This window comes from Carcharhinus amblyrhynchos, chromosome 5 (genome assembly GCF_965287045.1).
Source record: "Carcharhinus amblyrhynchos chromosome 5, sCarAmb.v2.hapA, whole genome shotgun sequence".
NCBI classification, from domain to species: Eukaryota; Metazoa; Chordata; class Chondrichthyes; order Carcharhiniformes; family Carcharhinidae; genus Carcharhinus; species Carcharhinus amblyrhynchos.
Genome location: NC_137328.1, coordinates 83,511,783 through 83,535,293, shown reverse-complemented (window position 1 = coordinate 83,535,293; position 23,511 = coordinate 83,511,783). Strand labels below are relative to the sequence as shown.

General features: G+C 39.0%; 1 protein-coding gene across 3 annotated transcripts in view; it reads right to left on the bottom strand.

The window, feature by feature from the left end:
• Positions 1-23,511, bottom strand: part of skic3 (SKI3 subunit of superkiller complex) — a 102,437-nt gene that overhangs the window by 35,735 nt on the left and 43,191 nt on the right. For all 3 annotated transcript variants that reach the window (XM_080189107.1, XM_080189106.1, XM_080189108.1), the window contains 11 exons: positions 19,185-19,364; positions 11,735-11,859; positions 10,768-11,021; positions 9,474-9,576; positions 6,327-6,509; positions 4,582-4,729; positions 2,497-2,575; positions 1,666-1,727; positions 1,344-1,400; positions 1,075-1,143; positions 308-382 (listed from right to left, as the gene is read on the bottom strand). In XM_080189107.1, the coding sequence (XP_080045233.1) occupies positions 308-382; positions 1,075-1,143; positions 1,344-1,400; positions 1,666-1,727; positions 2,497-2,575; positions 4,582-4,729; positions 6,327-6,509; positions 9,474-9,576; positions 10,768-11,021; positions 11,735-11,859; positions 19,185-19,364 (1,335 nt within the window). The remainder of the gene's footprint in view (positions 1-307; positions 383-1,074; positions 1,144-1,343; positions 1,401-1,665; positions 1,728-2,496; positions 2,576-4,581; positions 4,730-6,326; positions 6,510-9,473; positions 9,577-10,767; positions 11,022-11,734; positions 11,860-19,184; positions 19,365-23,511) is intronic.

Genomic DNA, 23,511 nt, shown 5'->3' with positions numbered 1-23,511 from the left:
AAAAATGCAAAGTGAAGCAACCTGGGCAGCAACCTTTGGATATTCACATTTAATAATTAATTGAGTACTCACTTGAAATTGCTTTAACATTTGTGGATAAGTAATACAGAATGCCATTAGCTTTACTGTTATTTTAATAACAAATTTTGGCTTATGGTATTGAAACTATCAGAGATCCAAGAAATTTTGATGAATCCTTGCTTGTAAACTATCCAATTAATGTCTTTTGAGGATAATCTATTCAATTTCACAGTTGAACAGATTAGTCTTGCTTATATTTTTGCCACAATAAAAGAACATTACTTACATCAACACCAAGCTCAGTGGTATGTCTAAACAAATCCATTGTTTCATAACTGCCAACAGATTCAGCAATAAGTGCCTGCAAGTTCAAAAGATTGGAAATTGAGACTGCCAAAATAATACATGTAATAAACCAGGTAAATCCCTTACAAATATATGGGAAAATATTTATGGTACGTAAAAGTATAATACTTTGACTACAGCATAATGTTAAGTGGTATTGACAACTGAATAGTTTAAGTGCATCCAAAGCATTTTGTCTCCAGCTTTTATTTAATTCTGAAAGATATTACAAAATATATGCAGTTATCAAAGTGAGTGAAAAGCCAACAACTTTATGGTTGTACTCGGTGGAGGAGGAGAGGAACCTGTGATGGTAACCCATGTGGAAGTAGTGAAATAGAGAAGCAGCAGCAGACAGGTGCTCAAAAGGTAGGTGAAGCACAACGTTTGTCTTCTATTAAACTCATTTAACGGCTCATTTTTGTCAATTTATAGCATCATGGATTTCTTACAATTCTTTAGTTTCATTCATAATACAGTAAAAGAATGACAAATTATTAGATTATTTTTGAATGTTGTAACACTTGATCAAAGAATTTGGAAAAGTTTTTGTATAATAAGATGGCCCTCAAGGAAATGGGTCAAGTTACCTGCATAGCATAGCTAAATTTCTAATCTGTCCATTTTTAATTGGTTGATACAGTTTTAAGAATGTATTCGACCTACTTTGATAAATATAAAAGAGCAAAAACAATATGAATGATTTACCTGTCCAATCCAGCACATAACATATGAGGGTTCCAAAGACTGGGCTACCTTAAAGGCTTCATGGGCAAGCTAAGTTAGAAAGATAGGACAGTCACAAACAGTAGTGATAACAATAAAAACAAGCATTAATCTTAGAAAATATTTACAGTTTAAATGCTATACGTTATACTATGAACAGATTTTAAATGATTACAAAATCACTAACTAATTTGAGTTATCTGGACTGTAATTTTTACTCTAGTTTAATCATTAGTGTTCTCAATATTTACCTCAATACTTCCATTCTTCAAATAAGTTGCCCCCAGGTTGGTCCAGGCCACTACATTCTAGTACAAGAGATTGTCACACTTGAAAAGTCAATGTTTAATCATCATTGTTACAGCTTTTGAAACATGGTATTAGAAAGACTGAAAGAAAATGTACTTTTCATTTTAAGTTACTAATTTAAATGATCTCAATTCAAACTGTAATTGTGCAATGTCTCATGCTTTTGCCAAAATTTTATCATATGACCTACGTTTTAAATCAAAATACTTTGGATAAAATGTATTTAGTATAAAATGTAAAATAGGAAGTTGTGAATTTACTTACATTTTGTTCAACCTGAACAGATTTGATAAATGCATGCTGTGCAAGAGCATAATTTTCAATACCTGAATCAGAACAATATTGAAAAGAAACAAAAAAGCATAATGTAGTTACTGCACATTTAATTACATAAATACATAACTTGGGAAGGATTTCCGCATCTGGTTTCAGGAAGGAGGAGACGCAGATGTGGGTAATCCTTTGGGATCCCAAAATATGTTTACACTGGCAGGATTTCCAATAGTGATTGTCCCAACCCCACAGAGTGTAATGGGAACCCTGACTGTGATCATTGGGATCCCCATTTGAATACATTTAGATGTCATTATTAAATCTTTACGCCTGATAATTCCCCATCCCACGAGATTGTCCATTGAATCAACCAGGGCATGCACCTGACGAGCAGAACGTGCCAGCAGAGCTGAGTGCGTGGAGGGGGAAAGAGGGTCATGCCTGGGCACTGAGTGTTGTGAGATGGGGGTGTTCCAGGAGACGGTTCTATTTTTAATTTCTTGCATTATGAAATGCCCGAGTAATGTCATGCTACTCATCCCTTCATTTGTTTCCAGCTATGAACGAAATGAAATGGCTGGAAAGCTGCCTTTGGGAATAGCAGCTTCCTTGCCTGCTGCATCACTTCCCAATTTTGGGAAATTTCCATCCCTAATCAAAGCTACTTAACGCTTTGATTTTTCTTATTTTACTAGGCTAGGCACTAGGCTAAAATCAATGGCTTTTAATTTTTTAGCCATAAGAAAATTGAACAAGGCTTTCAGAGAGGTTTACAGTAAGTTTTTACCTTCAGCCCAAATCTTTAGTTTGAAATGAAAGTACCTTTGTAACTGGCAACAACTCCAAGTGCATTCCAGTATAGATGATTTTTGCTGTCCAACATCACAGATTTCTTAAGGCACTGTTGAATAAACATACATTTAAAATTATATTGCACTTTATAAAATGTAGTAATATAGTTGAGAGGATCACGTGGTTAACAGAACTGGCTTGATTGTCTGTCCAGTAATTGAAGCAATAGAAAAGTCAGGTAGAATTCCTGAAGTGAATGTGATCCTGCCCAATGCACTGCAACATTTATTTGAACAGTGTGATCCACACTGTTCAAATAAAACAATGAAAATTTACATCAATACCAGCCTGAATTTCTTCTGGAGATGCAACCAGCAAATTCTTTTTTCTTATCTAGGGGCATGACCAGTTTTGTGGGTGGTGACTGGTTTGGGCAAGGGTACTGTTGAATTAATGTTAAAGACTGCAGATAACATGAGTCTAGTTACAGGCATAATTCACGTATGTTCAAAATTCTATGATCTTGCGCACTATTTGACTTGATTCCGCCCAGATTAAGTGGTTAACTTAGTGTAAAGCATGCAAAAATCCAAGTCATTATATCCAATGTAAAATAAGATATTTCAAACAGTGATTGTAAAACAGAGAAAAAATGCAAACTTGCAGGACAAAGTTTTAAATTAAGCATTCTTAAGCAGGATTGAATAATTTGTCAGGCGCCTAGAGAAATTGACCTCTTAAATCATGTTGGAAAATACATAGTGGGAAATGACTGATCCCAGAATCATTTACATGAGATGAGGCAAGAATGACAGACTTTGTCATCAGTCCAGAATTTGACTAAGTGTGACACCAAGAGCTCTAGCAAAACTGGAATCAATGGGAATCAGGTGGAAACCTGTCTGCCGATTGGAGTTTTAACTTGCAAAAAGGTGACTGTGATTGTTGGAGTGCAATCATCTCAGTTCTAGAACATCACTGCAGGAATTCCTTGGGGTGGTGTCCTATGCCCAACCATCTTCAGCTGCTTTATTAATGACCTGTCTTCCATCATAAAGCCAGAAGTTACCACTGACCAGAAACTGAATTGAATTAGCCATAAAAGTAATGTGGCTAGAACAGCAGGTCAGAGGCTCGGAATCCTGCGGCAAGTAGCTCATCTTTTAACTCCACAAAACCTGTCCACAAACTACAAGGCACCTTTATTCCTTCCACTACCTATGGAGACTGGCAGTAGTGTATACTATTTACAAGATGCCCTGCAGGAACTCACCAACGCTCCTTAGACAGTACTTCCAAACCCGTTGACATCTGGTGGAACAAGGGCAGTAGATGCATGGTATAGAATGATAGAAAAGGGCTACTATAAATTACCAGACTCTGCTAGTGTTTTTGTTTAATCAACTTAAATGTAGAAGTCACTTTATCAATGGAGAGCAAGTTTGTTAGTAATTGTAATTAGGTGTTTTAAATACTTGGTAGTCTTAAACATATATAATTCCTTTAATTAGTCCATACATAATATATCTTCTATCTAGTTTTAGAAATTAAACAAAGAAACTTAGATGCACACAGACTGCCTTTTGATACTAAAAATGTTAGATACAATTCTTTACAGCTCCCAACTTTTGGAACTACAAGACCATAAAAGACTCTTAATTGCCTTCCTAGACACCCTATCAATAACAACTGATACAAGAGAGAGAGTTTTAATGAGGCTGCCTTCACAGTTTCTAATCAAAACAGAGTCAGAAAGACATTGTCACAGCTAACAAAAAAGTTATGATAGGGCACTTAACAGTTGCAAGGAAAATAAAGCACAAGTTTCTTTTGTGGATACAGGATGTAATTAGCAAAGAGTACACATTTCTCAAGTTTGAAGGAGAAACAAACAAAAATGCGTGCTGGCAGTATGGTGGCATACTCCGAAAGCTTGTGGCTTGTGCTATCAAATAAACCTGTTGGACTTCTTGGTATGGAGGTAATCGTAATGTACAATTTGACTTCATGCAAAGAAAAACAAAAACTGCATCAAAATTTGAATTAAAAAAAACTGGAAAACTTGCACTCTAAGGTAGTTACATTTGTTTTTTTTAAAATAAATTAATCATGTACCTGAATTGCTTTTTCCAGTAACTCTGACACTACGCTCAATTCTCCTGTAGTAGCCAGGTAATGCTGTGCCTGTCGATAGTAATTCATGCCAAGATCACACCACAGATTAGCAGACGTTGACATCAATGTAAGAGCACGCCCATAGCACCTAACAGGAAATAAGTTGCAGTTCAGTATAACTTGCCTTCCCACACCACAAAAATAACTTGGAATCAGAACATTGTTTACAACACAGGAGGCCATTAATCCCATCATATCTCTGCTGTCTGTGAACTTCCTACAAGTGCAAATAGATTAGTCTCACTCCCCCTCATTTTGCATAGCCCTGTAAATCTTTTCAGATGGAATTCTTCAGTCCTCTGGTGCCTCCCATGTATCTAAAGATGGTTGGAAAATTATGGCCAGTACCTTATTTCCCTCAGTACTTGTGCCCTATTAACGTTACTGCAAAGGAGCTTTTAATACCTTCTCTTTTTCAAGCTTTAGCCCATCCAGTATCTTCCCCACTTTCCCTTTCACCATTACTTTGGCAGCACCTTTCTTTGTGGTAATTCCAAATGCAACATACCCATTTAGTAGCTTAGCCAGGCTCTTTGCCTGCATGTCTAAATCCCCTTTTGGTCCACAGTTAGCCTGACCGCTTCTCTTACTATCCTTTTATTATCTGTATGTCTGGAGAAGACTTATGGATTCCTCTATGTTAGCTGCCAGTTTCTTCACATCTTTGCATCCATGCAAATTTTATTTCCATTTTCCTTCCCCTCTAAACTTTCTGTATTCAGCCTGGTTCTCATATGTATCAATGTCACGTCTATCATCCCAACACTGTATCTTCAATCTTCCAAAGAATTCTGGCTTTGCCTTCCCTATCTGTCTTTTGCAGTAATCTAACTGAACAATCCCCTCTTGCTGTGTTTGTTTTATCCGCCAGCCTGAAGAAAGCAAATATTAGATTGCACAGGGCCAGGAATAAATGAATGGTCAGGATTCACATGGATGAAAACCAGAAAGCAGGCAATGTGGCTTTCAAAAAAAAAGACCTGAAATTAAGGACAAGACCTAAAATGTTTGTCAGAATTGGAGGCAGATAGTATCATAAAGTCACAACAATGTGGAAGGAGAAATTCGGCCCATCAAGCCAGCAGAGACAACAATTCTATTCAGGCCCCATCTCAATCCCACATATTTACCTTGCTAGTCTCCCTGACACCAAGGGGCAATTTATCATGGCAATCAACCTAACCTGCACATCTTTGGACTGTGGAAGGAAACCAGAGTACCTGGAGGAAACACATGCAGACACAAGGAAAATGTGCAAACTCCACACGGTGACCCAAGGCCAGAAGTGAACCCGGGTCCCCAGCATTGAGGCAGCAGTGCTAACCACTGTGCTGCCCCAATGATGTCAAACATCTAGGATAGAAAGAGGAATTGGAGGAACTAGGTGGGCGACTGCAAAGATGCCCTCAACCTTAAAGGTTTTGTTCCTTAGCTCTTTGTGATTGACACTAGAGCAGAAAATAAAAGGGGCAAAAGAAAAGGGTTTTGGAAGCAATGAGTCACAGTGAAGAGTTTCTTGTGGATATCCCTCGCCCGAGAATTATTTTGGAACAGTTGGCAAAATTACCTATTGAAATTGTGTATTTGAAGTTGAGCACAACAGAGCATAATTACAGAGGGGTTTTAAAAAGTGGCAACTATTCTTAATATATTAAAATATGTCTCTTTGATTGAAAGTAATTTACCTTCCTCCCAGATGAAGCAGCTCACTTTTGTTTAAAGACTGCACTCTACTCTTTTCATTCTGTTCAATAAGAATGGCAGAGACTTTAATGTTAACTTTTGTTGGTGAAAAAACATGGAGTGTGGTACATGTATCTCCAATTAGTTTCCAAAGACATGATACATCAGGTCGACACTGTACAGCTCTGTAATAAAATCAGAGGTGAAATCATAAATGTAGGCATTAAAAATACAGCATTAATTACAAAATAATTGCCTTTATCAAAAGTTCAAACTGAAGTGCACAATAAATAGGAGTAGGTGTCCACTTGGCCCATTGAACCTGCTCTGCCATTCAACTAGATCATACGTGATCTTGGGCTTCAACTCAAAGGTTTTCCTGTTGAATACCCATATCCCTCAATTCCCTGAGACTAAAATTCTGTTGATCCCAGTTTTAAATGTATTCAACTATGGTGCATATTCAATGATGGAGCACCCATGATCACCTGGGATAGCAAATTCTAAAAGACTTACAACCCTTTGGGTGAAGGAATTTCTCCTCATCTCAGTTTTAAATTATCAGTTCCTTATCCTGAGGCTGTGTCTCCACGTTTTAGACTCCCCAACAAATGAAACAATCTGAAGTCCCTTCAGAATTTTCTAGATTTCAATGAGATTGTTCTAAATTCCAGAATATATAAGTCTGATTTATTCAGCTTCTCATCTTAGGGCAATCCCCTCAATCCAAGAACTAATTTAGTGAACCTTTGATGTACCTGCCTCCAACTTGCTCCACCTACATGTGTTCCTTGTACAAGCACCCCAAGTCTTTTTAAACATCAACACTTTAAACATCAAGTTTCTTATCTTTTAAAAAATATTCTGCTTTTGAATTCTTATAGTCAAAGTGAATAACTTCACACTTCCCCATATCTGTCATCCTGGTGCTCATTCACCTAACTTGCCTCTTTCTCTTTGCAGCCTGTGCCCTCCCCATAGCTTACTGTTCCACTTGGTTTGGCAACATCCCCAAACTCAGATACGTTACTATGCGTCTTCATCTAAGTTGTTAATGTACAGCATCAATAGCTGAGACCACAGACTGATTCATATGACATTCCACTATTCACTGCCTACCAACTTGAAAAAGCCTCGTGTATGCCCACTGCTTCCTTATCAGTTAACCAATCCTTTCTCCAAGACAACGGGGGTGATTCTCCCAACCCAGTGGGCCAGGAGACTAAGCAGAGGCCGTTTAGCCGGCTCCCTGCTGAGTGCCATGGCCTCTGCATGTCTCCAGCAATGGAATTCGGGCACTGTCAGCTCTGCACCAAAAGCTGATTAAAATATTTAAATTTTAATATCATTGGAACTGGGAGCCTGAACCCACTTGAGTGAAGGGTAGGGAGACCTCAGGTGGTTGGATGCAAGGGGGGGTGTCCCCAGGGCATTGCTAGCCTGACCCACTGGTACTGCCCAAGGGCAAAGTGGTAATGCCCAAGGACATCTTGGCATTGCCCACTGGGCAGCAGGCAGTACCAAGGCAGCATGGAGTCCTGCTGCCACTCTGCATTTGGGATTGGTGGCAGAGGGAGGGAAGGGCTGATCAGGGCTGGCCCGGAGACATCTGGAAGGCCAGCGATCGGGGCACGAGGGGACTGAAGGGATACCATTGTGGAGTAGCGGGGCTACTGCGTATGCACCAATCTCCACTCTGACAGATCGGCACATGTGCAATAGCACTCTCAGCACTATGCTGCCATCCTCTCCAGTGGGATTAGGCCCCACCCCTGATTTCTAATCGAGATTCATGCTAGGGCACTCTGATGCACAGACTGGGGAAATTTATTTCAAAAATCCCATTAAAACAGTGGGATTTACTAATTTTAACAGAAATTCAGCATTTAGAATGCTTTTGGAAGAATCCCAGACAATATATTATTCCCAATTCCACGGCAGAAATTCTCTGGCCATTCACACTAGTGAAATTCTCTGGTCCCACTGTAGTGAATGGAGATTTGACTGAGCGCTAAATTCTCCGTCCTCACTTGCAGTGGAGGCAGGGCATGAACGGCTGGAGAATTCTGGCCATTGTGTCCTTATTTTATTTATTAACCTTGTGTGCAGCACTTTGAATGCCTTTTGGAAATAAATATATTGCATCCACTGGTTCCTCTTTATCTACCTTGTTAGTTACATTTTCTATGTTAGAGACTTAAGGCAAGAAAAATATAAACATACTTTGTTTCAAATCATTTAATATAATTTAATATAGTTGCAGCGACAGAACTGTACATTTAGGACAAGGATAAAGCAAATGCATCTTAAAAAATTACACAGAAAAATTATGAAATTAACAACAGACTCAGAAGCTAGTGCAAATTATGGGTGAGTTCAATGTCAAATCAGGTACAGAAATAAATAAGGAAGAAAGAATTGATTGAAAGAGGCAAAAGAAAAAATATTCAAAGCTAATTTTACATTTTAAAATTTTGAACACTTAAAACAGAAAGGAATATATTTTGAAATGGACAAAAAAAAACTGTGTTGAGTTTAGTTTGCATCTGCTGCACAAGTACAGTAACCTCACTCCATTCAATATTTCTAGATGATGAACCAGAGAACAAGCTTTCATAAAAGCAATATGTAATGATGCACTTTGGAACTCAACTTTAGGATTCCAGCATTTAACCCACATCTTCTCCGGTCTGATTTTTCTGCAACATTTGTATTAAAGTAACAGCGAGTGATATTAGCCTTGTTGCTAAAAAAAACTAATTATAGGGCTTTGAATATTTATATAACAAAATAAGATGAAATTGGTTAGTTCACAGTTATAATATTAGATACACTTCAGTACACTGTTACAGGTGTGTTGATGTTAAATATTAAAATTACAATTTCATTCGTTGGACTCACATTTGAAACATTTAAAAAAAGCAATATTTGTTTCCATTAAAAAATTCAAAATTTGCACCAAATCTTTGTAGAGCACCCTGTCAACCCTCTATTCTGCTTGATGAAGTTGTTATAGAAAACAAAAAAAGTTTAGTGAGTTGTCTATTGATTTTGGCATTTGGCAGCTTCTAACAAATATTCAAAGAGCAATTCAAATACTTGTATTTGCTTCATCACTTGGTGAATGGTAAGCCTTTATTTTTACACACCTAGCTAAGTACTGAAGTGCTTCTTCTGCTGAATCCAAAGCTCTTCCATCCAAATAATCATCGCGTGCACTTCGTGCCATCATTAAGTAGCACTCACCTAGGCCTAGAAAAATGTGATTAAACCTTGTGATTTGAGGAGATTCATTTATTAAAAACAGATAACCACAATCCCAACTAACAGCATTACATCGACCCGAAGAGTAACTTTTATGACAATTTTGTTTGGACCATTCTCCTGCCTCTCTAAGGATGCTCAAGTTACCATACTAACTTCTTATGCCAAGAAGCATATTCATTGCTTCTTAGTATTTAAGAACTTGTTCAAATGATGCTCCAATGAACAAAATACAGGCTTTACTTATAACCAGGTTATCATGACATCAATTTCTTAATCAATATTGTTAAGAGGTTTTTCCACAGTAACTTCATTGCAGTGTTAATGTAAGCCTATTTGTAACACTAATAAATACATGTAAAACTTATATGAATCACTCAGTCCTGTTGCACAAAGAAAAGCACAATCAGTACAACATTGAGTACGTTGTTTTGTTTTTTCGTCAGTTATCATACTGAATGTTTTATAGCAGCGCAATTAAATAGTGCCAGTATTCCCACTGATATTTCCCAAATCTCCTTAAAAAGGTGAAAACAAAAGGAAGCAATACTACTTTCTGGGAGAATTGTGGGACAACTTCTAAAGGGTGGGAGGAGGTACTTAATACCTTCAAATACTGAACTAAAGAAGTCTAGCAATAGTAATTTTGAAATTATTTTATGTGGGGATTCAAAACATCAAGACTATACTTAGCCTCAAAAATTACTTGAGCCATCTTGAGATCTCCTTCCCTCTGCAATCAATTCTCAAACTCCCCCTCCTCTATGTCTTGCGTGCCAGCCCAATTGTGGCCTGTCTTAATCTGACAAGTTACACCAAGAGATACGCAGTCACCACCCCACAGCTCACCAGTTCAATGCAAACAAGGCTGGAGCTGGGGGAAAAACCACATTCAAAATTTTGTTGCAAGTACAAGCAACCAGATGGTGCATTCAATTAGCTGGTGTTAGTAAATCCTGAAATATTTCAGGGCATTACAAGAAGCACCATTATTTTTCACCTTGTCGAAACAAGATTATCTAAAGATAATTAAAGGATAAGTGAGACAACTAACAAATGAATATGCAATCACTAGTTTTCTCCATCCTATCCAGTAGTAAAGTATAATATAGAACATATAGGAACATTCAAAAGCTACTTACAAATAATTTCAGAGTAGAAATAAATAAATAAATTTACCTTTGAGGGCAGGGACGTAGTTTTTTGTATTTTGAATTATCTGTTTATACTCTGCAATTGCCTCTGCGTACTTGCCAAGAATCTGTTTGATGGCTGCTATCTTGTAAATGTTGTACACGGAGTTTGGATTCAGTTCACTGGCTTTTGTGAAGGCCTTTAAGGCAGCATTGTAACCTCCTCTACTGAGATAAGCCTCCCCTAAACATTCCCAGCAATTTGAGTCTTTTGGGTCTGCTCTCAAAGCTGCTTGTAAACTTAAAAAGGAACAGATTATCAATTTTACTAATATAGCTGAAAGTAGGCTTTAATACCATAAAAATCACAGTACAACACTGCATCGGAACTGTTCTGCCCAAAACTATTTTCCTGTCTCCTTAAAAATCCCAATCCCTCAAAATGATAAAAAGAAAAGATTCACTGGATAGTCTTTAACCCAAAATAGAACATACACCAATAATTTACGGAACAGTTGAAGATATGAATATGTGAAATCCAACATGCTGACCAATGGCATTTTTATAGTTTCATTATTTGTCCCCATCAGTAGAATTTGGAAAATAATGACCAAATTGAGAGACGTACCCAGCGCTCAAATAATTGGCATATCTTACTCTCCCACAGCCTGTAAACTTTGGTTCTCATCCTTCTACTACACAAATACCCTTATGACATGAAAAGAAATAACCAATGGTTAAAATTACACAAAGTTCTGTGCTCCATTTCTAACACGTGTGGAAGACTCAAAGTAGAGACGAATTGTTCAGATGCCTCTGCTTATTGCTTCCTTCTTTCTCTCCCCCTCAACAAGGCACTATGCTAGACCTACACATCCTCTATTTCTCTCACATCTCCCTCTATGTTCTTTCATAGCTCCTGTCATCCATGGGATCCACCATTTCATTTTCGCTGTTGATTTATTTTGAATGAAACCCAACTACCCAGGGCTCAAACATAAAGCATATCTTACTCTGAAACAGCTTGCGAATGCTGGTTGGTTCTCAGGTAATAAAGTCCTCGTCTAAGCCAAGCCCATTTGGCTGTCCCAGCACTAGACTGGTCAGTCACTGTCTGTAGAACTGCAAGAGCAGTCCCCTAAAAGTAAAGAAATATCAATATGAAAAGCCATGTAAATAACTGAACTACCATCAATAAGTCATCTATAAAAGGAGTCAGACAGAAACCTTCCCTTCAATTCCACATTTCTGAATTTTGTTCTCAATTAAGGCTTTCAAATGTTGGTCTGATGTTGTTCATTTAGATAAAAAGCAACAATGCATGACTTTCAGGTTTAAGCATCATTGTGAATGGTGGCCATTTGTAAATTGGGTGACTGTAGTAGCTTTGCAGCACAGCAAGTTAAACAAACAAATTCGGCAGTCAAATGCAAAAGAGCAACATTTGGCATTCACCTCACCGACAATAGCACTAAGGTTGCGCTGGCTTTAAAGCGGAGACTTGTTTTATTAATGTCTGATCTAGTATGTGCCCAGTATGGAGGATCTGTGATGACTGATCGGCTCAGGCCACACAAACTCTAATTTCACAAAGCCACATAATTCAAATCAGAAAACAAAAATTATACTTAAACTATGAACAATAAGCAAAAATAAAGAATTGGATAGATGGGAATGAGTGTTAGAGAATGAGAGAGAAAGAAAGAGAGATTATCAAAGGAACAAGTCAGAAGATGTTAAAAGAAAAACTATTAATTTTTAGTAATTATTACTATCACAGTTTAAGCTGCTGAATGCACAAATTTCAAGTATTTTTCCTTGTCATGTTTAGTGGATAACTAGTCAGTAAATACCCAACTGCATGCAAGATTTTCCATCGCCACAATAATCACAGAATACTGAATTTTTTTTTTTAGAAATTGTGGCATTATGCTGTTGTAGGATACAGGTCCAACAAATAGTGGATTAGTGTTTTCAGTTATATATTATCAGAAGAAATTAAGTGCAGGTCGGGCCAAAATAAAAGAAAGTAGTAATGTCAGTTCACCTACAGTGTTCAAAGTTCGAGCAGCTGCTGGATGACAACAGTGTGAAAGTAACCAAATAGCACAATAAGGCAGGAAGACAAAAAAAAAGAAAAGATGTTTCAAATTTTGGGCTTGCCCCAACTCCTTAACCCTCTTAAAATCTACTTATGACTCTACTTTTGCTCACCCCTCCTAATACTTCCTATTAAGGCACTTCGGATATTTTATTTCATTGTTATTGGTACTAATACATGATTTTGGTATTATTCAATTAATTAATCTAGATTGCCTGTTTATTGTTTACTGTTGTCTGGTAAAACTAAAATATGTAGTGAAAATAGAAGTATTAATAATTTCTCCCTGGTTATTGCCACACGTACACAGGAACAAAGGAACAAGAGTAGGCCAATGAATCTGTAGGCCCCCTTGACTCTGTTCTGCCATTCTGCTGTTTGAGAATTAATTACATACACACAACTTTGCTCCAAATCCCTTAATACCCAGGGATTGAACCAATAAACCAAATAAAAATTCTTAAATGCTTTAATTGGACATGGTCATAAAATTGGATATTGAACCAAAAGGAGGCGATATTAGCAGCCACGTTTTTTTTCTATTACTTCGTGGGATATGGGCATCGCTGGCTGGTCAGCATTTATTGCCCATCCCTAGTTGCTCTTGTTCAGCGGGCAGTTGAAAGTCAACGACATTGCTGCGGTTCTGAATGATGTGGGCCAACCCTGATAAGGATGGCAGATTTCATTTCCTTAACCGACAATGGTTTCATGGTCAATAGATTCTTAATTCCAGATATTTTCTATTGAATTCAAATGCCATTATCTGCCATGGTGGAATTCGAACCCCAGAATATTAGCTGAGTTTCTGGATTAATAGTCTAGTGGTAACACAACTAGGCCACTGCCACCCCAACAACTTATTTGCAAAGCCTGTGTCCTGGGAGCAGCTATCTATTTAGAAGTTTGTTATTTCTTTTTTTGTAGTATGTGGATGGATCTGCAGTAAATGTCTGTTGCTCAAGAACTTCAGCTCAGGCTGAGCTTCAGACACTGTGATGCATCAGAGGTGGAAAGTTTACTGGGCAATTTGCTCTCGAAGGCAGCCACATTCCTTAGGTAGGGTCTTCTGATTTGGTCTGTGGTCAGGGTATGAAGGATCTGACCGTGAGTAATCGGTAATTGAGAAAGTAGAAGTGGAAGAGCCTCAGCCATTGCAATTGTCAACAGGTTCAAGGTACTTGCAGTGTGTGCAGATGAAAGCTGAGACTGCAAGATGATGAGCTGACTGGCCATGGTACATTGGTGCAAGGAGCCACTCAAGTAGTAAACAGAAACTTGGTAGACAGTATACCCTTAAATAAAGGCAATCTTTGGCAATCACTTGCTAATGAGTATGATTATTCACCTAAGAAGCTCCATGTCACTGACCATACATTCTGTGGATCCTTGTGTGGCTAATGTGCCCGATCCTAGATCCACATCTGACTGCAAACTTCGCTGTTTCATAGAATCATTGAACCCTACAGTGCAGAAAGAGGCCCTTGGGCCGATCGAGTCTGCACCGACCACAATCCCACCCTGGCCCTATCCCCCTATCCCTACATATTTTACCCACTAATCCCTCTAACCTAAGCATCCTAGTACATTAAGGGGTGATTTTTAGCATGGCCAATCAACCTAACCTGCACATCTTTGGACTGTGGAAGGAAACCAGAGCACCCGGAGAAAACCCACACAGACAATATGCAAACTCCACAGTGACCCCAGCTAGGAATCGAACCCAGGTCCCTGGAGCTGTGAAGCAGCAGCGCTAAGCACTGTACTACCATGCCACCCATGAGGTTTCCCGGAGGCGGAATTGGTTCTTGGATTCAAGATCACTGATATTCCTTTGTCAGGCCCCTTTTCAGGACCTTCTCTTGCCATTGGGTATTCTCAAAAGAACTGTGTCCCTTCAGTCAGCAGGAACCTGACTAAGCAAGGGTCTTCCAGGCCAATGTTGTATTTTTTGAGATAAACCTTCAGGGAGTCTGTCCTCCTCTTGTTTGGTTGCCTTCCTTGAGCTGGGCAAAGATGATTCACTTTGGCAGTTGGGTCTCTGGCATCTTAAGCATGTGACTGGCCAGTGAAGTTGGTTTCAAATGATCAGGGCTTTGATGCTGGCACTCCTGGCCCAAACAAGGATGCTGATGTTAGTGCACCTATCCTCCCAGCTGATGCAGAGAATCCATCTCAGACAGTGTTGATGGTACCTCTCGAGGGGCTTGGAGGTGGTGTCTGTACGTAGTCCAGTTTCTAAGCCATATAAGAGAGTTTGGAGGATGATTACCTTGCACATGAAGATTTTGATGCCAGCATGGATGTCATGGTCATCAAAAGCTCTCATTCTTGGGTGTCCAAAGGCAGCATTCACGGATTGAATATGTTGGATCTCCATGTCAATGTCAGCCTTAGATGAGAAATAGCTCTTCAAGCAGGGGAAACGTTTCACATTTGGGAGGGTTTCGCCATTGACCTTGAGGGAGGGAGAGACTGGATCTTGCCCTGCAGTGAGTTGGTAAACGAGTTAAGTCTTGAGGTTGAGACTGATTCTTTGATATGCCTCCACAAAAGCATCAAGCATGGCTTGGAGATTCTCTTGCAAGAGAACAGAGATGGCATGGTTATCCATATAATGAATTTCCACAAGCAATGTCAGTGTTGTTTTCTTTTTGGATTTCAAATGGTTGAGGTTGAAAAGTTTTCCGTCCATCCTGGAGGTGACGTCCACTCCACTGGGAAGCTGGTTTGTTGACAAAATGAAAAACAATGAAGAGGAAGATGGAGAAAAGGGTGGGATGATAATGCATCTGTGTCCAAATCCAGTCTTGATCTTGAAAGCTTCTGTCATATTTTCGTCAATGAGGATTACTGCTAACATCTGATCATGGAGTTGGACGACGTTAATAAATTTCTCTGGACAGCCGTGCTTTGACAGGATCTTCTATAGTGCTTCCTGACGGAGTCGAAAGCCTTGGTTAGACTGATGAAGGCCATGTAGAGCTGTTGATGATGCTCCAACATTTCTCCTGAATTTGTCAAGCAGTGAAAATCATGTCCATTGTTTCACAGTTTGGTCAGAAGCCACACTGGCTTTCTGGAAGTATTTCAGAGACAGGGAGAAGGTGGCTAGCAAGGAATCAGGCAACAAGCACCCCAGTGATGCAGGGTAGGGAGATTCCTCAGTAGTTACCACAGTCCGCTTTGTCTCTTTTCTTGAAGATAGTGGTGAACTCAGCATCCCCAAGGTCAGTAGGAATTTCTTCTGTCCCAGATTTTTAGGAACAGCTAATGGAGGTGACAAGTGATCTCTTCTCCTCCAAGTTTGAAAATCTCCACTGGGTTCCAGTCTCCTCCTACAGTCCATTCTTCATGTTAATGGCAAGGTTTACTTCATCCACGCTTGGTGGGAGATCAAAATCATCTGTTACGGAATTGGGAGATTTCTTTGAGCACTACTGCATCTACAATTCTATCATGGTTTAGGAGTTCTTCCAAAGGCTGATGCTTTCTCTGACTCCTGAAAGGGTTCCTTGTCCTTACTCTGCACCTGATAATGTGCATGTGCAGCAGCAGATATCTGCACATGCGCAATACCTCCCTCTACAGGCTGTCTGGTGAGTTAAGCCCTGCCCATAGCCTCTCTGGCCAGAAACAGACTTGTCCAAAATTTCAGACACAGACTGCATTAAGATTGGGTGTGAAAACTTGCCCAAAACACAGATCTGGAATGCTCCCATTTTCAGACCATTTTTAGACAAAAATCTCAAAATTCCACCCATTGGCTTTGATTTTCCAAAAAGATTTGATTCCAAAAAGTTCCAACCAACTGGATAATTACAAAAATGACATCTCTATTCAAGAAAGGAGGGATACAAAGCAGAAAACTAGTCAGTGAGCTCAACATGTTTCACTGGGAAAATGCTAGAATCCATTATTAAGGAGTTAACAGCAGGATTCTTAGAAAGTCATAAATCCATGTTGACTTTGCCCAATTGCGTGAAGGGGATTAGTGTTTGATTAATTTATTTCAGTTCTTTCAAAATGTAGTGAGCAAGAGGGATAAATGGGAAGTTGTAGATGTGGTGCAATTATTTCCAAAACCATTCAATAATGTGTCACATCGAAAGTTATTAAATTAGAGCTCATGATAACATATTAGCAGTCACTGAAAGTAAGTGCTCAGATATTGCAGGCTGTAAAGGCAGCAAATGATACCTTGGCCTTCTAGTGAGAGGATTTGAATATAGGAATGTTTTACTGCAATTGTATAGGTTGGTGAGGCCACATCTGGAGTATTGTGTGCAGTTTTGATGTCTTTATCTGAGGAAGGATGTTCATGCTATGTAAGGAGTGCAGTCAAGGTTGATCAGGCTGATTACTGGGATGGCAGGACTGTCACATGAACACAGACTAAGATGGTTAGGATTATATTCACTGGAGTTTAGGAGAGAGAGGGGGGATCTCAGAAACTTATAAAACTCTATCTGGACTAAACAGGGAAGATTCAGAAGGAATGTTCCCAATTGTGAGGGCGTCCAGAACTAGGGTCATAGTTTGAGGACTGAAGTGAGGAGAAATCTTTCAACCAGAGTGAGTTGCAAATCTGTAAAATCCACTACCACAAAGTAGTTGAGGCCAAAACAGTATGTGATTTCAAGAGCAAATTAGACATAGCTCTTGTGGCTAAGTGGATCACGGGATATTGGGGGGTGGATGGTGGGGTGGAGATTAGAATGTTGAATTTAATGATCAGCCACGATTATAATTACTGGTGAGCAGGCTTGAAGGGCCAAATGATCCAATCCAGCTTCTATTTTCTAGAATATGTTTCTATGTATGGATAAAAGACTGGTCAACGAATAGGAAACTGAAAGTAGAAATAACAGTGATTTCTGGATTGATAAGCTTTTAATTGTGGAATGTCGCAGGGCTCACTGCTTGTGCCACATTTGTTTACAATCTATATCAATGGCTTGAATGAAGGGACTAAATAGATGGTAGTTAAATTTGCTGATAGGTAGGAAAGTAAGTTGTCCAGGACATGAAGAACCTGAAAAGGGATTTAGATGATTAGGTGGGTGGGCAAATATTTGGCAGCTAGAATATAATGTGGAAAAATGTAACCTTGTCTACTTCGGCAGGAAGAATTGAAAAGCAATATATTATTTGAATGGAGAGAGATTGCAGAGCTCAATGATACAAAGGGATCTGGGTGTCCTGATACATGCAACATAAAATGTTAGTTGCAGGTACAATTGTTTTCAAGTTTATCAATGTCACCAGCAGACTTACGTAATACTGCAATGAAGTGACTGTGAAAATCCCCTAGTCACCACATTCTGGCGCCTGATCAGGTATACTGAGGGAGAATTTAGCTTGGCTAATGCACTTAATCAGCACGTCTTTCAGACTGTGGGAGGAAACCAGAGCACCCGGAGGAAACCCATGCAGATACAGGGAGATCACACAGACTCTGCACAGACAGTGACCCAAACTGGGAATCAAGCCCGACTCCCTGGCGCTGAGAGGCAACAGTGCTAACTGCTGTGCTGCCCCAGTAATTACCAAAGCAACTGTTAAAAAGGCAAGTGGAAAGTTGGCATCAGCTTTGCAAGGGGAATGGAACATAAAAGTAGGGAAGTGTTACTACAGCTGGATGGAGCCTTCTTTGACCACATCATAAATACTAAAGCAGTTTTGGTCTCCTTACTTAAAGGGTATAATTGCATTTGAAGAGGTTCAAAGATGAACTCAACTCATCCTTGGGATGAAGGGGTTATTTGATGACAATGGGCTAATTAAGGTGTGCTATATCCAATTGGAGCTTAGAACGAAAGGTTATCTTATTGAAAGACAAGAGCAAACTTGACAGGATGGATGCTGAAAAGATGTTTGACCACATGAGGACATCTAGATCAAGGGGACACAGTTTGAAAATTAGGTATCTTCCATCCAAGACTGAAATGCTAAAGCGTCGTTAGTCTGTGGAATTCTCTTTCCCAGAGAGCAGTGGGGACTGAGTCATCAAATATTATCAAGGCTGAGTGACATTAAAAAATTGACTGAGAAGTGAAGTGAACAAAGATGAGAAAGGGAGGGTAGACTGAGCAGCAAGTAGCAAAGGAGCAAAGAATGATAAGCAGCCATTCTCTAATGTTCACCATGCAGAATGTCTATGGCAGTTTGTGTTTGGGCTGAAGAGATAAAGTTTGCGAACATTTAAATGGGGCTGGAAGATTTGCCATTTTTCTCCAGGGAAAGGAATTTTCATGCTGACTGTCACTGCGGATGTCAGTTTGGGGATTGGGATGAAAGCAAGCAAGTCATTGGGAGCTGCAAACAGTTTTGGTCTGGTTCTAGGTAAACATGTTCAATACCATATCTCCAAGTTCCACACTGAGATCAACAGCAGCTGCTCCTGCTTCTTCATCATTATTGTTTAATTCAAAGGCCTTTTTGTAGCAACCCCGAGCTCTGCTTTTATCTTGTACTATATCTTGATAGTAGTGACCTAAGTAGCAGAAAGTTCTTCCATTGTATGTGTCCAACTTGGCAGCCTGCAGTTGGTTAAAATAAAAAGTTTAATAAGTTAGTTCCAAAGTCAAATGAAAATGGCAACCATTCAAACCAAAAACTTCAAAATTTCTAAGGTACAGTGGGCCATGTTCCATTCCATTTCTGTTGCACTACACATCTAGAATGTGATATTCAGGCAGGAATCACTTCACCAAATCTTCCATTGCATTTCTCTTAATCTCTACTTGGAGAATGTGACAAGATGTATATTTGTACATAACACCAAAAAAATACTGTGCACAGGTAAGCTACTAAAATGAATCCAAGCACCATCAGGACAAAAGGAAAAACAGAATTAATCAGGACTTCCAATTATGTTCCTATCTTTTTAGCATTTTAATTCATCTTTCAATTCTCTTGACTCGCACCATTCATACTGAAGTTGGGAGACATTTCTCGCGATAACCAAATAATTTTGGAAGTCTACAAAAATATCCAAGGGGTACTTTAGTTCATGGGTTAGCACTGAATATTGTATCTATTTGTCCTTTAAGCAACTTCAAAATTTTAAAAACATTTATTTATTCTTAGTTCTTATTTCTTAATTTTTTTATAACTAAGATGCTTGTGCATATTGATATGACTAAATGCATCCATGTGTATCTTCCAATTTACTTGGGTTGTATCAGATAACTTAGATGTTTGAGCAAGAATACTTACATGGATGTAGTGAAACACAAATGATACAGAATACATTAAAACGGGTGGGAAAGTAGAAATATGCTGGAGGCCATATCATGTGTCAGATTCCATATGACTTTTCACATCCTCTCATCCTATTTGACTCAGGAGTCAGCTCCAAACTTGTAATCCTCTCAATCGAGAAGGTCACTTATTTCCACTACTGTAATGTCATCCATGCCTCCCCAAACCAACTTCCTGCTGCTGAAACATTTATTAATGTTTTTGCTATCTCCAAAGTCTACTACTTCAATGCTCTGCTGGCTGCTGTTTCACTTTCAATCCTCCATGAACTTGAGCGCATCCAAAACACTAATAACCCATATCAAAACTCATTCCATTCTCCCGAATCACCCATTTACTCATTGGCTCCCAGTTTGGGAGCAGCAATTTTAAAAATCTCATCCTAGTGTTCAAATGTTGCACTCCTCCCCATTTCTGTAACATCCTACAACCCTGTGGCCCACTGAGACCTCTGTACTACTCCAAACCTGGTCATATATCCATTTTATATTGCTCCACCAACTGGCGACTGTATGCAACTGAAGGCACATCAAAACTTTGGAATTTATTCCTTAAATGTCTCTGCCCACCTGTACTAACTTAAGCCACTCTTTAAAACTTATCTCCTTATGAGATGAAGAGAACAGGGTAATAGAAGAGTCATGATAGGGGAGCTGATGTGGTTCTGTTTACCAAAGGGTTACAGTATAGTGAAGAGAGCCAAGAACAGAATGGGCAATAGCTGAACAAGGTGGAACAGAACTAAAGATAGGATTCATTTGAAGGTTAATGAGAACAATGATGGTGGTTTAAAAAAAAATTAAGGGGATTTGAAGAAAAGAATACAAGTTTAGGTGGTAGCTATGGATATAGGAACAAAGATTTTTAGAAAAGAGACGAGATAGACAGTAATGGCCTTTGAAAGGCCACTTCACTGTTCTTTGAATTTGAGACAATTCTGACATAGGAAAAATATGCTGTTAGCAAGCTACTTTAAAATGATACTAATTAAGGTAAAGAACAAACAAAAATAGGTTACTGCCTGGAATCAAATAGAAAAGGTTGAATTTCTGTTTTAAAGATGTCATGAAACAAACTGAATAGGATTAAGTAATCGAGAAGATAGAGACTGGAAATTAAACTTTAATTGGAGTTGGGATTTTGAGTGCACTTCAATTCATTGGACTATTTTGACTCAGTACTGATGTATATTCTAGTGAAAGGGAAGTACAGATGGGCTAGTAAATTGAAAGCTCACTCATGGTGATATTTGTATTATGTATAAGAGAACAGAATTTGATACTCTGACCACCACCTGAAGCGTTTGGACCATAAATGGAGAGATGGGCAAAGACTTCAAAATCTTTTGGTAAGAGCACCTGAGTGTCAAAAAGGTATTGGCATGACATTGATATACTGCACAAGTATGCAGATGAGTTACATATGAATAGCAATATTACATTTCAACATGCCATGATCATCCAAATGCCATTTAATGGGCAGAAGGGCAGCTGCAGGGAATCATTGATGATTATACTTACAGAATTGCCCTGAAACACAGATCTATGATAAAAGTGCATACTGGGAAGTATTGGGGGATTGCTCAGAATGAAAACTACATAGTTAATTCAGTACAATTGTCTTAACCAAACAGGTATCCAACCTGGGTTGCCACAGAAGTTGGAAAGGGACTATAGTATGGAGCCCATGGAACCGAGTATGCACTCGCCTTAACAGATCTCCAGGGTGAAGGACTCCTAGAAACATTTAATCATGTAATTGAAGGGATAATTAAGCCTACTGAGGCCCAAGTTAAAGGGCAGGCACATAATAATCTTGACAGAGATCTGAAAGGTGAGGTTAGGTCTGACATTGAAGATTTGAAATTAGGAGCCACTCCGATATTTATTTGTCTGCCTATACAAAAATAAACTTCAACGTTCATGGGACAGACATGAGTTGGTAGTCATCGATCATGAGGATCAATGAAAGAGACTATAATATTCATTATGATGGTACCACAGGAAAGTACGTTCAATAAGGTCTTTAAGGATAGCTACAAATTCGAATCATTAAGAACAGAAGAAGGGGGCTGGGTCCGCCAAGTCACATTTAAAAGAATACATAACTCATAAGGGCAGCCTGGCATATCTGAGCACAACAGAATACTGTTCAGAATCAGAACATTACATAGTGTATGCCTGTTGGACTCTTCAGTATCTAGGGAAGATCAGCAAGATAATCGCTGACATTTTATCATTGAAGGCAGCATTTAAAGCAGTGTAATTGGGCCCCACATAGTGATACATCATCCTGGAAACAGATCATATTGGATTACTTTGTGAAAGTAATCAATTTTTGTCTGCAAATGACAGATCCATTAACTGTGGGAGGGTTCCACTTGCCAGGAAAAATGTCAGAATACATTTAGTGTCTGGTGGATGATTCATTGTTACATTGACGAGACACTTAGAAAGTGGTCTTACAGGCCATATGAGGGGCTATGGAAATCACCCATGCATACGTCAAGCACTTTAAAGAACAGATCCATAAGGAATCTAAACAGGTGAACCTAGTCACCCAGACTGCATCGATCAGGAACATATGATTGGTGGGATGTATTTGTTCAGGGAATGGCAGGGAACTGCCTAACTAATTGGTTGAGAAATAATCAGGACTGGGATGACAGTAGGGGCAAGGGTAGTATTCCCACAGTGCCCTGAATAAAAGGGGAAAAAAGTAAAAGCTGAAATTTACAGCAGAATAGTTCAAGATACCTCTCAACATCTGGACAGCTGGCCACTCGAAGGATTGGGAATGGTATTCTCAATATCACATTGGCCAATGGGTGACCACCCAAAAAGACCAAAGGGGGGACTGAAAGGGTCAACAGTCACACAAGTTTATAAATTATACAAGCTGAAAAACAAAGATCTTCTTATAAAAGCCTGCACAGAAACACACCAAGGCCATTAGTCTGGCAAAGTTCATAAATCAGACATCTATAACTGGAAAATGGGAGTGATCCACAGATACAGAAACGAGCTGTACTATGAAGTTTTCACACTGATTGAATATTATAATGAGGTAAGCAAAAAGTGATTGTGATTGGTTGATGCAAATTACTTCTAATCAAATTTGAAAATTGTAATGGCCTTCGTGTCTTGGAATATACCATTCTGGCTACCTACAGGTATGTGAACTGTAGCTTTCCAGCATCTTTGCTATAGCTGGTATTAAAACAGCTGTTTAAAGAGACCTTTGTGACTTGACTCATTACTCGAAGGGCAAAGTTGTGATCATTTGAAAGGGCGACATCAAAGCCCACAATAGCAATCAAGAAAACTGAATGCTGAATTATATGGTCAAAAGATCAAAGAAACTGTGCAGTGGTCAGATCATACTTTGAACACTGTCTTATTCCAATCTTTTGAGGCAGTTCAG